Below are 14,217 nucleotides of genomic sequence, written 5' to 3' on the forward strand. Positions count from 1 at the left end.
GTACCCCCTTCTCTGCCTCTTGCTTCTAGCTGTGGAGCCATTACTGGTATGAGTAAAGCATACTGCCAGGGTGTGAAGCATTCTATAAGAACAGACAGCCTGGAGTTGGGCTTAAAGGGTGCTATTGGTGGGGTGGGCATGGAGGTTGTAGGTGAGTACCACTCTCTCTTTATTGGTCTTTCTCTTTGTGATTTGTGTCTTTCTTCTGCTTAAATGGCTGATAAGGTAAAGAAGAAGCCAGGTTCTCATTCTTCCTCCCGCATCCCTAACATACACACCTTAAAATAAGCAGCAGATACCAGAGTAGGATCCAAGGGAAAAGGCAACCTGTGGAGGTGGCAGAAGCTCCCCACAAGGTTCAAACAGAGAAGCCTGGTGCCACCCTAAAACCCAGCTCACCAGTTGAAAGGACCTAAAAGAGACTTAAGGCTATTGTAAATCTGGCAAGCACAGATCTCAGTTTCCAAACTAATTGAAATCTCTTTTTCTGTCGCTCCTCTTTTGAACTCCCATTCTCCCGAGGTTTGGGCAGAAATTTCTGTATCTAAACAACTTGGCTATCCCCTTGGGTTAGCCTTAAATCCTTTAAGGGTTTTAGACTTTTGAAAACCAAGGTGAGAACTTCCTTTCATTCTGCTTTCTGTCCTCCTGCAGCCCTTCCTTGAGGTGTTGGATGAACAACAGCTTTGTCATTTGAATCCAAGCAAGAGCAAAAGGAAGAAAACAAACCAGTCACTATCTCATAGATGATATCCTGCTGTGTAAGTAGTTCTTTTCTTGTAGAAGTGACAAGAGGCTAAGGCAGAGGAGCTCATGGGGGAGGGTTTGGGGGTTCAGGATTCCTGTTGTGTCTTCTTCGGAGACAAGAATTGACAATGAGCAGTTGTCCCCTTAACAAGAAAAGACAGATACAAGTTTTGAACAATCATTTATTTTAAAATTTTACATAATCTTTGGATAATTCAGAAATAGCTTAGGACATGATTCAGAAGTTTCTGAGACTGACGTCTCAACTCCAGGCCAATATCAATAGCTTATTTGATTGAGATGGAAAGATTTGAGGACTTCATGATAGAGAATGAACAGATGGCTACTGAATAAAACAGAACAGCTTAGAGACAGTGGATTTCCTACAAGACACAGTCATAATTTTTAAATTGCCTGTCACAAATATAAAACATTTAATCAGACTAACGAGAATATCCACATCTTATTTGCATTCTACCCGTTTCCAGGTTGAGAAAGCACAATTAAATTAACTTGATCTCTTAATATAACATATAAAAGCTAGAATCTACCCAGTGTAGTCTCAGTGTCCATACCAATATATCTCTCCTGGCGATGGAATGTCACCTCCCTCTGCACTCCATGCTCATGATTCAGGGACTCCCAGGAATTCTTGGGCCCACAGACGTGGAAAAGCCTGGGGTCACAGTGGCCAGTGGCCCAAGTGCTCTGCCCATCCCAGAGTGGATCAGGCCTGAGCAGGGACACATTCTGCACCCTCCACTCCCTCGGATGGTTGCCAGGGTATTCCAAGCAGGGTAGGTATTATTGTCTCCCAATAGGACATTACATTCCCTGAGGACAAAGCCCACTCTCTGGCCTGCTTCACAGCAGGATGCTGCCAGGTGTGGGCACAGGGCAGGATCTTAGTAAAGGAAGGGAGAAATCCAGCATGCACTGAGCACCTGCCTTCTCCCAGGTAACCCTCAGAGCACCTGTGAGGCAGGCTCACCACCCATTTTACAAATGTGGAAATAGGCTCAGAGAGGAGAATTTGCCCATGGTGGCATGGCGAGTAATAGGGGAGCATCACTTTGAAAACCCAGGGCTTCTCACTCCAGAGCTCTTTCTACTGCCTGCACAAGCCAGCGGTTTGACCATGAATGAGTACTCCAGCTCCACAGCAGCTGGTCTGGACCTCAGACATTCAAGACCCATGAGCACATAGGGCTAGCTCAGGAGTCCAGAAGCCTGGTCCAGTCTAGTGTGGCTCCCCATCAGGGGAGGGGACTTAGCACAATGGTCCAGAGTGTGTGTGGACAGACCACAGCAGACAGACCTCTGTCCAGAGGCTTTGATGTTGCTCCCTTGCAGGCGGGGGTGGGGGCACAGTGCTCTGATACACCTGGTGAGAAATAGTCATGATCTCCAAGGTTCTGACCTCTGAGAGCGACTCTTAAGTCCTAGGAAACCACGTTCCCACTCCCTGAGAGGCCTTTCACAAAAGGCCCATGAAGGTTAAAAAAAAAAGTCAGGAAATTTTAAAGTGTAAAATGCTTGAAAGTAATTTGGGAGTGGGAAGATTAAAGGGAAAAACAGGATGGCAGGAGGAGGTTTGGGGGTGGGCATCAAAAAGGAAGACTTGGATAGGCTGTGCACACCCAGCTGGTAGGCTAGGCTAGGCTCAGGCCAGGCAAGCCTGGGGAAATCAGGGTTTTGGCATCTGGCTTGCCTGGCATCTGTATGGGGCTTCAGTTGATGCCTCAGACATGAGGGGGGTTCCTCAAAAAGTACCTTGAGCCTGTAAACTCAGGCAGTTCTTAAATACAGGTAATAAAGGCAGATAGGAAAACACATCTCAGATGACTTAGACAAAGTCTGCTTGACATGTTTCTCCTTTTCTAAAGGAAAAAGTGAATTTTACACTTCACAGCCCCCAGCTCCGTGAAGCCCTCTATCACCCACTGACACGGGAAGGGTGTGGTCCCTCCTGGGTGCAAAAAAAGCCACACAGCAAGCCCAACCCACAAGCCCCAGTGCATTAAGCACACTGAATCTATCTGGTCTCTCGCACTGATCTATAGGCAACTTGAGGATGGAGCTGCTGCTGCTGCTGCTGCTAAGTCGCTTCAGTCGTGTCCAACTCTGTGCGACCCCATAGACGGCAGCCCACCAGGCTCCCCCGTCCCTGGGATTCTCCAGGCACGAACACTGGAGTGGGTTGCCATTTCCTTCTCCAATGCATGAAAGTGAAAAGTGAAAGTGAAGTTGCTCAATCGTGTCCGACTCTTCGCGACCCCATGGACTGCAGCCTATCAGGCTCCTCCGTCCATGGGATTTTCTAGGCAAGAGTACTGGAGTGGGTGCCATCACCTTCTCCGTGAGGATAGAGACTGTACCTTTTTTTCTGTTTCCCTGGTTCGCAATAACAACATCATTCTGGTGGGGAAAGCAGACCAGTTTTGGCAGCCCTGGTGGGAAAGGTGGATTTTGCGTTTACCTAGGTTGGGGGTGGGAGGACCCTTTCTGGAGGGAATGCTAAATGGGTATATATGAGTGAGACAGGAGGCTCTGGGTTCACACACTCCCGTGACAACAGGGCAGGCTGGGCTGGGAGCCCTACCCTTGAGTTTCTGAAGCCCCAGGGCTCTTGCTGCCTGAAGTGTGGGCTGTGATTATTCAGGAACACAGTCTTCCTTCCCAGGCCTGGGGTGGCCAGAAGACCAGCTGTAAAATGCCAGTGGGGAAGGGTGAGGGGGCCTGGCTGGGGAGCTTATGCTCCGCAGCGAATTGTCCGGAAGCCAGGCAGCGTGGCTTTTCCAAGCAGGTAGATGTCCTCGTCCGTGCCGAGGTTGAGGTACTTCACCATGTTCTTCTCAAAGAGGAGTGGGTGGTAGGCGCCCATTGTGCAGGCACTGTCGAAATACCTCTGATAGTAGTAGCACACGTCAGTCTTGCGCTTGGATGGGAGGAACTCGTAAATATCCACCTGGTCACACAGTGACATCATAATGGCAATGCCTGGAAAGGAGAGCAGAGCTGAGTCCTGTGCAACAACCCACCCTGGCTCCCCGGAGTTCTGCCCAGGAGCCCCACAGCTCATGCCCTGAAAGCTGGAGAGGTATGTCTGGAATGTCTGTTCATGAGTGTGATTCCTAGTCTGAGTTGCTCTAGTAAGCCCATCCAACAGGCTGCTCCTCAGGGTGCAGGGCTCACGAACCTTCGTATGCTCAGCACCCAGGTCAGAGCCCAGTGCCCAGCAGGTCCTCCCTAAACATTAATGAATTGAAGGGCTCCACCATCAGTCAATGAACTAATCACTGTCAAGAAGCTCTGTGAAGAGAGAGGGTAAGGTGACTGAGGAGACAGAACCATTCCATGCAGATATTACTTTCTCTCATGTCTGTATCTTGGATGAGCCTCGTAGCTGGTTATTTGGAAGGTGTTTCTTACAGTAGTACCTGATGAAACAGTGTGGGGAAGGAAGGCTTCGTGCCTCATATGAGAGGGGGACAGCTGTTACAGGAGCATGTGCTGGTCTGTATTGATGGGCTCAGTCAGACAGAAGAGAGGAGCTGAGAGTGTGTGGTGGGTGATGCGCTCAGGGAGGGGTACAGAACACAGAGGTGCAGACCCAACAAGAGACGGGGGATGCCTCCCATCCCCCATGCTCGTCCCCACCTGGCTCAGTCATCTCCTGCAGGACACGTCCCTCTAGGGGTCTCAGGTTCTCCACCTGTCCCAAGGGGGCGATCTACCCACTCTCCCTACCACATAGGCTACTGTTCAGATGCAATAAGATCATGGCTCTAAGACTGCTCTTGTCAACCATCAATATAGGGAACCTTTATGATGAACAGTTCTTACTAACAGCAAAATTGTAAACTGCTAGCAGCAGCTCTGTTCCAGAAGAATTAGACATGGGGAAAGCCCTGTTAACCCCCTCTGGCTGTCCCCCACCCTGGTATGATGGGTGAGAAAAGACATATGCAACTAAGTGACGATGGCCCAGCAGTTGTGCTTCCAGATGAGGGGAGGGAGGCTTCTATGAGAGCGGGCTCTCATGAGCCCCCCGGAGCACTGGTGTCGGGGCTGGCAAGGGCTCTGGCCATGAGGGATGGGCAAGGGGGAAGGACTGCTGGTGGAGGGGACAGCACAAGCAAAGGCAGGCAGTGGGGCAACAGGAGAGTGTCCCTAGGATGCTCTCCATCTACTCCTGCTCAAAAGGGGTCCAGGAAGTACCCCCAAGGCACCTATCCAAAAGCTGAAGAGAAAGGCATAAAGCAGATGGGATACTGAAAGCACCTTCATCTCTATCAGGAAATGCCTCTGATAATAAAGCATTTGTTCATTTACTCAAAGAACATTTACTTCAGGCCTGCCCTGTGCCCCTACAAGGAAGAGGCAAACACAGTTCCGCCCTGAGGGAGCTGCAGTCTAATAGGGAAGGCAGGTGGGCAGATGACAGTGCCAGGGGGCATCTGGCAGAAAGTGCCTGTGGTCCAGCTGAACTCAGTGAGAGGCAGCGAGCGAGGGGCAGACAGGCCATGAGGGCAGAGAGCTGTGGAGTAAGTCCAAGAAGAAGTCTGCAGCCAGCACTAAGGGCCCTCAGCACTCTGACCCCGGCCCGCCCCCACATCGGCACCCACAACTCCATTTGTGACCCCCAAACTAAGTGCAGCTTCACCACTCAGTCTTCTCTCAGGGCCACAGACAGGGTGGTCACTAGGTGAAATTCTGAATATTATTGATTCTTCCTTTTTCTTCAGATTCTAATATGGCTCACGACAATAATGGCATTATTACTGATCCTTTATCTAAAATTTTAATATTTTGTCTATCATGAAATTTTTCACTGTGATTTTTTTAAAGACACTATTAAGATATCATTTGTTTCTGAATTTCATGGCAGCTCCTTAAATTGTACATCTGAAGTAGGTGCCTGGCTGGCCTCACCCAAGTCCCAGCCCTACTCCTCCTGCCTCATCTTTTCTGTGCTTCCCTTTTTACTCCACATCCACTTGCCAACTCTCCCATTTCCCAGGTCTGGTCCTCTTCTCCACAAAGTTCTCAGGCTGTCTCCCTAGAAGGGGTCCTCTCTCCTATGGCACCAAGCTGGTCACGCTTTCCTGGCACAAACTGAATGTTGCCTCAGACACCTGACCAAATGCTCCCACTGGACACCCTGAAGTTAAAGAAGAAGATTCTATCATATTGATCTCTGTGTCTTAGTTGGAATTTGCCTCAGCATAAAAATATAGCAAAAACTAGCAACTGTTTGGTAAATGAACAAATGAATGAGACCCCAGAAGAAAGCTACTCTATTGTAGAGACAAGCACCAGAAGGTCTTTCTCAGACATGGACTCACCAAGCATCCCAGAGGATGGGGGGTTTGGCTGGATCAGCTCCGAGGAGATTTCTTGAATGATGTCCCACAGCTCCCAAGGCATCTGGGGCTTGAGGATGTAAAAGGGCTGATCAGGATGCAGCTTACGATAACTCTTGAAGTTATTGAAGAAACTGTAGTCGGGATTCCTGTACCACTGAAAAAGAAGGAAGAGGTCTCCTCAAGGAGAGCAATGGGCTGGTCTGCTGCCACCCCGGCGTTCATCATCCTCTGAGGACTAGGGGAGGTGGGGAGGGACCACTCGTGGCAGACTCCTGAGAGACATCGCTTCATCGAGATAGACTCCATGCTTCTCCATATCACAGCTCTCACCTGATAGCAGGGCACCCAGCACATAGCCTATGCTCACAGGGACATTTGCTCTTGGTGACCATGGAACAGCTTCAGACCTCAGGATCACAGACTGGGAAAGAGATCAGAGCTGAGAGGGGCTCTTGGCCCTATCTAATCCCACCTCTCTTTTTTAAAGGGGTGAAAACTGGGACCCAGATTGCCACAGCTGTGGACTCACAGTCCTTGACCTGACCCAGGCAAATTTCAGTTCTAAGTGAGATCAGTGCAAAACTGTAAACTGAGGTAGGTCGAGGAGGGTGCCAGGGATCACCAGAGCCTGTCAGCTACCAGTGTGTCCAGCATGAGAATTGAGTCAACCAAGGAGAGTGCTCTCTGTCCCTCCTCCTCAAAGCCTTTCTCCTGTGGCCACTGCAGCCCATGCCAGGGAGAGGCCAGCTGACTTGTGTGACAAACAGTGAGAGGCCAGAGAAGCTAGAGCCCAGCAGGACTGAGACTGTCTCCTGCCCTGGAAAAGCTGATGTTGCAGATCTGGGCCTTCTGCTTAGCAAATCAAGTCCCAGGCAGATAACCCTACCACCACCACCACATTGTTTTCCTCATCTGTAAAATGGGAATAACCATGCTTCTGCCTACTTATTTCTGTTGCTATAAGAGTGAAATGAAAAGTGTCTGGAAACTGAAGTGTGGGGCAAGTAATATTATGGTAATATTGTGTATAGGAGAGATAACAACAACTGTGTATGCCTGCTACTGCTCATCAGAAATAATTATTACATGAACACAGTCCACCCCAGATGGTGGGAAATCCAGCCACTACTACTCCTGATACAGACCATAGTTGGGAGACAAATACATGGCAATGCAGGGCGGGCATGGAAAGCACTGGTATAGGACAGGAATTCTCCTGAACAACTAATCCAAAAGTGAGGTGCCCTGAAATGGAACCAGTCAGCCCTCAGGGTGGCTAGGTCAACCACAACTTTAAAAACCCAGTACATCAGGGAAATGTATAGAAAACAGGTGACCCAATCCCAATTTCCCATGGACATCCACTTACCTTTGGGATATCTGAATGGTAAACAGATGGGTCCCACACAATTAGGATTCCTTCATTGTACAAACTGTCTTTGAGGAAGCCTGCTTCTGTGGTGACCAACTGCAGGAAGAAACAGACAGGCTGTCACCTGGACATTTACATGTGAGTGTTGGCTTGTAGTACTATCTGTCACATCGTAAGTGCCACCTGAGTGAGGCCCTAGAGCCCAGTGAAGTGTCTTAAGTTTTGGGGCAGAACTTGTGAGAAGAAGGCAAAGATGACAGCTGGAACTGTGTGGACCTTAAAGGACATTTTGTCATAACCCATCAGCCACATAGCAGAAAGGGTTCCACTCAGACTTTTGAGATTATTGGAGAAAGGGTACAGTGAACATGGCTTGGGGTAGAGAGTCCTCTGTGGTCATGCCTCGTATGGAGGTCAGGGGGCTAAGGTTTAAAGTCAGAATCACATATAACCAAAATGATCTCTGAAAAGCCCTTCAATCACCTATCAAGCCCGGCATGTAGTAGTTACTATTACAAAGCATGCTGGAGACAGACACGGGACATCTGAGAGTCCGATACAGGTGCTGGTTTCTGCCACATTGGACCGGATGGCAGAATCTGTGCTTGAGCACCAAAGTAGTTGGCCCATGTGGAGGGGCCATCAGTTCAGTTCAGTTCAGTCTCTCAGTCATGTCTGACTCTTTGTGACTCCATGAATCGCAGCACACCAGGCCTCCCTGTCCATCACCAACTCCTGGAGTTCACTCAAACTCACGTCCATCAAGTCCACCGATGCCATCCAGACATCTCATCCTCTGTCATCCCCTTTTCCTCCTGCCTCCAATCCCTTCCAGCATCAGAGTCTTTTCCAATGAGTCAACTCTTCGCATGAGGTGGCCAAAGCACTGGAGGGGCCATGGCATACACTTAAACATGAGAATCCCCCCAGGCTGGGGGGAGGCTCACATGCACCTTGCTGAGGAACCAGCCAGCCTCTCTCCTCCCCACACTCTCAGGCTCCCCAACTCTTGGACTAGCCTGGGCAAAATGTGACTGTGATAAGGCTCCACAGGACATCCCTGCTGGATCAATTTTGCAAAACACATTAACAGCCTTCTTAAAAACTATATTTATACACCTTGACTCAGTAATTTCACATTTTGCCTTTTATCCTAGGAGACTCCTAAATTTGGGAAGAAATTATGCACAGAAATGTTAAAGTACTTATTAAAATAGAAGTGTGGCAGCAGAAGGTGAAAGCTACTACACTTATTACAGAAAGACCCGGCTCAGTTCTTGGCTTTGCCACATGTCCAATGACTGCGAGCAAGTCCGGCAGTCACTTAGGTCCTCATGCTCATCTGTGAGTGCAGGTAACACTGCCCTCCTATCTCAGGAGCTGTCCTGAGGATCCAGTGGGGGCACTGCAGGGAGTGAGAAAGACCAAGGAAGGGCCTGAAGGCTTAGCAATGAAAGAAGTTGTGTCCCTCTTAAGGGACAAAGCTGATACGCGAGACCAGCGGTCAGTCACCTTAAAAGGCATGTGGGAGATACTGCCCAGGTTTAAAATGAGAGAAACAAATGGCAAAAATCAAATCAAGAACTGACTGGAATTGAAAGCAAGAATCACAACAGTAACCCCACATTGATTGCTCACCATCACGAAGGCTGAGACCTAAACAGTGTCCCACTGTGGGAAGATGGGTTGTCTCTACAACCAAGAGCGGCAGTCTGCCATGAGCCTTTAAGATCATTCAGCTACCCCATCGCTATACTTTCCCCCAGATGTAGGAAGGTCCTGGGAGCCTGAAGAACATAATCCCATTTCTTCAGTGTATCTTTGAAAGAAGAAATATTGGTGGTGGGCCCACCTTGGCCAGAGACTGTGCAGTTGTACTGGGTGCTAAGAAGCCCCAGGCAGTCACAGGGTGCCAGAGTGAGGATGGGCATGAGGTATCAGTGTTAAGGGACAGATAAGGCTAGGCCAAGCCAAGGGACTGAGAAGGGAGAGGGAAGAGGACCTGGACAGAAGGAACAACGTGCACACCCCCCAGATGTGAGACTACATGGCAGACTCCTAGGTGTCACCCTGTACCCATCCTCTCCTTCCTTGGAAGCAATGTTTACCTCAGCACATGGCTATCTAAAATAAACACTAGCCAAAATAAAAATTTCCTAGCCTAACAGCTAGGTGTGGCTGTGTGACAAAATGTTGACCAATGGTGTGTAAGCAAGTGTGACTCCCAGAAACTGTTCTTAGAGGCAGGGTTATGACCTTCCTTGTTCCTTCCTCCTTCCTGCTGCAAACGGTGGGTATAATAGCTGTAACTTGAGCAGCCACCTTGGACCATGAAGTGGAAGTCACGTGGTAGAATGGCAGATGCATGAGGTAGTAGAAGTCTGGGTTCCTGGCTCTCTGGAACACTATACCAGCTCTAGACTTCTTTTACATGAGAAATATAGTTTTATCTTGTTAAACTAGTATTGAGAGGTGGGCAGAGTATTCTTGTCACTTGCCGACAAACCTAATTCTAGTAAGTAAAGTGAAGAGCTTGTTTAGGAATTGAAGATTGTCCAGTGTGGCTTAGACACAAAGGGAGACCCTGAAGCGGTCAGAGAAATGTAGGTAAGTGCCACTCGGGGGAGCTCAGGGTTTCCTCAGTAGATTACAGGACCAGTGAAGGCTCGTGAGAAGGATCCAAACAGACCAGTGTTCTGGACTAGAATTTTTGCAGAAAAGGAAGCTCAGATAGAAGATGCTACTATAGCATAAGTAAAAATGATGGAGAAATGAAAAAGTTACAACCGTCAGCTATATGAATAATTCATGTACAAATATGAATAATCAAGTCAATAGTATCTACCTAATAGAGTTGCTGCAAGAGTTCAATGACAATTGAACCTTGGACAATTGAACCAAGTCTGTAGACTTGCAGACTAACTGGATGTTGAAAGTGAAGGAAAAAGAGGTCAAGGTGAGTCCTGGCCCTCAGGCCACTTTCCTAAAACGAGAACATGGAAAGAACAGCAGCCGGTATGTGGGGATAGAATAGAGTTTTGAAGTTCAAGGATGAGACAACTGGCCTGGAGTGCCACAGGCGAGAGGCCACAGGAACCAGAAGTGGGACCCAGATCTTCCAACATCAAGCACTTTCCTCTTTCTGTGGGAAACATGGTAACTCACAGCACAGGAATTCAGTGCTATAGTCCAAAGGCAGAGTGGGCATCCTGGCAGACAGGGCTTTGCAAGATAGACATAAGGGGTGGGCAGAGGGACACCCTCAAACTATCTTATATAGGACTTTTAAGACTGAACTCTACAATTTCACTCCCTGTCCCCATCCCACTCCACAGGCCCCCACCCCACCACCAGAAACTGCTGGTATACTGAAAGTGTCCTTTCTTAAGCTATGCTGCTTTCTATGTAGAGGACTGACACCAGGTGATTTATCCCTGACTCAGGATTAGAGATAACTGGGATTTTTAAAAATGTTTCTCTCAAGCTGTCTTTTTAGTACACAAAGCCGGAGGCCAGGAGCAGTACTTCCTGCACCTTGATACTCTCCCAGGGTCTGTGGTGTTACTGTCCTCGCAAATCCAAGAGAGATGCAGAAAGTTTTCTCCTTTATGATAAAGGATAACTATGATGATCACAGATGCTGCTTAAATGATGTTTATTCTAAGCCAGACTCTTTTATATGTTAGCTCATTTTTACAACAATCTTAGGTAGCAATTCTTAATATACCCATTTTATAAATAAGGGAGCAGACTCAGAGATGCTAAGTATTAGTAGTTTACCCAAACCATATGGCTAGTAACTCAGGGAGTCTGAATGGGATCCCTTTTGTCTGGTTCCAGATTCTAAACTTCTAATCTACCTACTTCACTGCTAAGAAGATAGGGTGGAACACCTGTGGCAGAAAACGTCAAAGAAAGCACTTGATGAGGGTATGGAAGTGTCATGAGGGAGTTCCCTGGTGGTCAGTGGTTAAGAATCCACCTTGCAATGCAGGGGACCTGCGTTCCATCCCTGGTCAGGGAACTAAGATTCCACACACTGTAGGGGAACTAAGCTTGCATATCACAACTAAGACCCGACACAGCTAAATAAATATTATTTTAAAAAAAAGAAAATGTGTCACAAGAATTTTGCTTCCTAAGTTTTCCTGTGTCATACAGGAAAATCCTCAAAAGACTGAATCCAAACCCATGATTTTCAGAAGGTAAACTGAGGTCTGAGACTTCCAGATAAGTATAAGGAAGAATCAGGACCAGATTTCAGAGCCTAGCTCTTAGCAGGCTTGTTTCTGTTCCCACAGGGCTGTATTCATAAACCACAAGATATTCAAATAAACCAGCACACTCTGAGGATCAGACCGATCTCAGTTCTCACTGTACACAGTGGGGAAATGGTCATTTACTTGAGCCACTTGAGACAAGTGAGAAAGTAATCTAGAAAATTAAGAAGAGGTGAAGGTAAATTCTTGTTTTATCTGGAGAAGGAAAAGAAAGTGACCAGGGCTGGGATCTGGTGGAAGGAAAGAGGAGAAACCAGCAAGCACCCCTCAGCCTTAGAAGAACATAGCTCTGGACTTACGTATTAATTTTGGTACCCCTTTATAAAAGAGTCAAGGATTTCCTCAAAACAACAAAAAAAGGCTTAAAAGTGCTTGGGGAATTGGGAGACGACTTTGTGTCTAACTCGCTTGTGGTCTTAGGAGGACCATTGCCCTATCTGGGGCCCAGGTGCCTTATTTATAAGACATGACCATCCTGTAAGGCCCTGCCTGGGTGACTAGACATGTCTGGACAACATCTCAGTCCTTTGTCCAACTGCAGCACAAGGGACTTAAAAATAAAGCTCTTCTCAAATGCTCCTGTACTCACCCTCATGCAGTCTGACCTGAGTTCGGGGATCCCCAGGGCCTCATGATGAGGAAAGTAAATCATTTCCAGAGCAACAGACCCCCAAGGAGGTCTGTGCCAGGAAAAGACTACACTGGGGAGATGGGTTGTTGCTATTTAGAAACCCGTTTAAAGTAGGCTTTCTAGTCAAAGTTAGAAATAGTCACTGCAGAAAGTTAAAAGAGAATACAAGAATGCACACGCACACATACACACACATCCATCTATCTATATACATATAGAAGAAAGTAATCATATATAATTGCATTCTTCAGATATTCTCACTGTGAGTATGTTGGTCTTTTTTCTTACCAAATCTTTCTTTCCCTCTGTTACAAACTGAATTGTATCCCTCCCAAATTCATATGTTGAAGCCCTAATCCCCTATGTAATTATGTTGGACATAAGGCTTTGGGGAGATAAGATTAAATAAGGTCCTAAAGATGGGGCCCTTATCTAATAAAACTGAGGTCATTATAAGACAGGGAAGAGATAGCAGAGATCTCTCTCTACCTTCAACTCACATGCACACGTAATGGCATAGAAGGTGGCCATCCTCAAGCCAGAAAGAGCCCTTGTCAGAAATGAACCTTGACATCACCTTGATCTAGTACTTCTGCCCCGGAGAACTGTGAGAAAATAAATCACTGTTGTTTCAGCCACACTATCTGTGGTGTTTTGTCATGGTGGGCCTAGGAAATTAATACACTTTCTGTGTGGGTGTGGTGTGGGTGTAGATACTGATACATCTTAACTATAGAGTCTAGACTTAACAGTTTTGTTAAACTCACACAACAGTCCAGTTTGATGTCTTTTCATTTACTCCTCACATTATTTCCAAGCCCCAAACAGGGCTTGAAGAGGAAGCTCTAAGAGATTATATACCTGGCCCACAATCACAGAGCTCGGAAGGGATGGACCTACAGTACAAAGCAAGGTCTGCCCAACGTCTCATTATACTAAGCAATCTTCTTTCAAAAATGTTAAGGGATGATAAAGTTTGTATTCTGGCTGTTAGATTTGCAAATCTGCCACAGTTGCAAAGCTAGTTAATGCTCTAGGAAGACAAAAGGATCTTCAGGGTCTTGAGGAGATGTAAAAATATGGAGTCTGTGGGTCTTAAGGGAAGACCTGACCTTTGCAAACTGAATCTAGACAGGGAAGTGCTAAACTTAAGGGCAGCACAAATTGAAACCTACCACAAACCCAAAATCCAAGGGTCCTATCATTCAACCTGTAATCACAGGAAAAGTCATTCAAAGAACCGTAAAGTAGTAGGGGAAATAAAGGTTGGAAAGTACTTAAATGTTTGAGCAAAGGAGATTGATAGAATAAGCTGTGAAATTTACCCACAAAGGAGTACTATGCAGATGCAACAAAGAATGAGGAAGATTTCTGTGAACTGATATGGAGTGATTTCCAGAAAGCACTGGGGAAAAGGAGAGTATAGAAGAGTATATACAGTCCACTGTATTTTTGTACAGAATATGGGAATTAAAAAAAAAAGAACACATATATACATCTATCTGTCTTTATAGATAGAAGAAATCACAAAACAGTAGTCAGTTATATACAAAGCGTGGTAGTGAGATAGGTGGAAGGAATTCAGTAGGAAGTAATGCTTTTCTGAGTATGCCTTTTTGGGTAGTTTTGAATTCTAGAAGCATGTTAACATTCTGCATATTTTTTTAGAAGAAGAAAAAGAAAAACCTAGAATCGAAACAAAATGAGTACAATTGAATTTCAAATGAATTCATAATCAAAGTGAAGAGAAACAGAATAGCTAATCAAGGTAACTTAGGTACACATTAGTTGGCCATAAACCCTTAATTTTGGGCAGGG

General features: G+C 46.6%; 1 protein-coding gene across 1 annotated transcript in view; it reads right to left on the bottom strand.

Annotated features, from left to right (window-relative positions):
- Positions 1–911: 911 nt before the first annotated feature.
- Positions 912–14,217, bottom strand: part of ST6GAL1 (ST6 beta-galactoside alpha-2,6-sialyltransferase 1) — a 73,212-nt gene continuing 59,906 nt past the window's right edge. The window contains 3 exon segments of the mRNA XM_070371891.1: positions 912–3,747; positions 6,096–6,270; positions 7,486–7,584. Of these exon segments, the coding sequence (XP_070227992.1) occupies positions 3,500–3,747; positions 6,096–6,270; positions 7,486–7,584 (522 nt within the window). The 3' untranslated portion in view covers positions 912–3,499.

This window comes from Bos mutus, chromosome 1 (genome assembly GCF_027580195.1).
Source record: "Bos mutus isolate GX-2022 chromosome 1, NWIPB_WYAK_1.1, whole genome shotgun sequence".
Classification (NCBI taxonomy): domain Eukaryota; kingdom Metazoa; phylum Chordata; class Mammalia; order Artiodactyla; family Bovidae; genus Bos; species Bos mutus.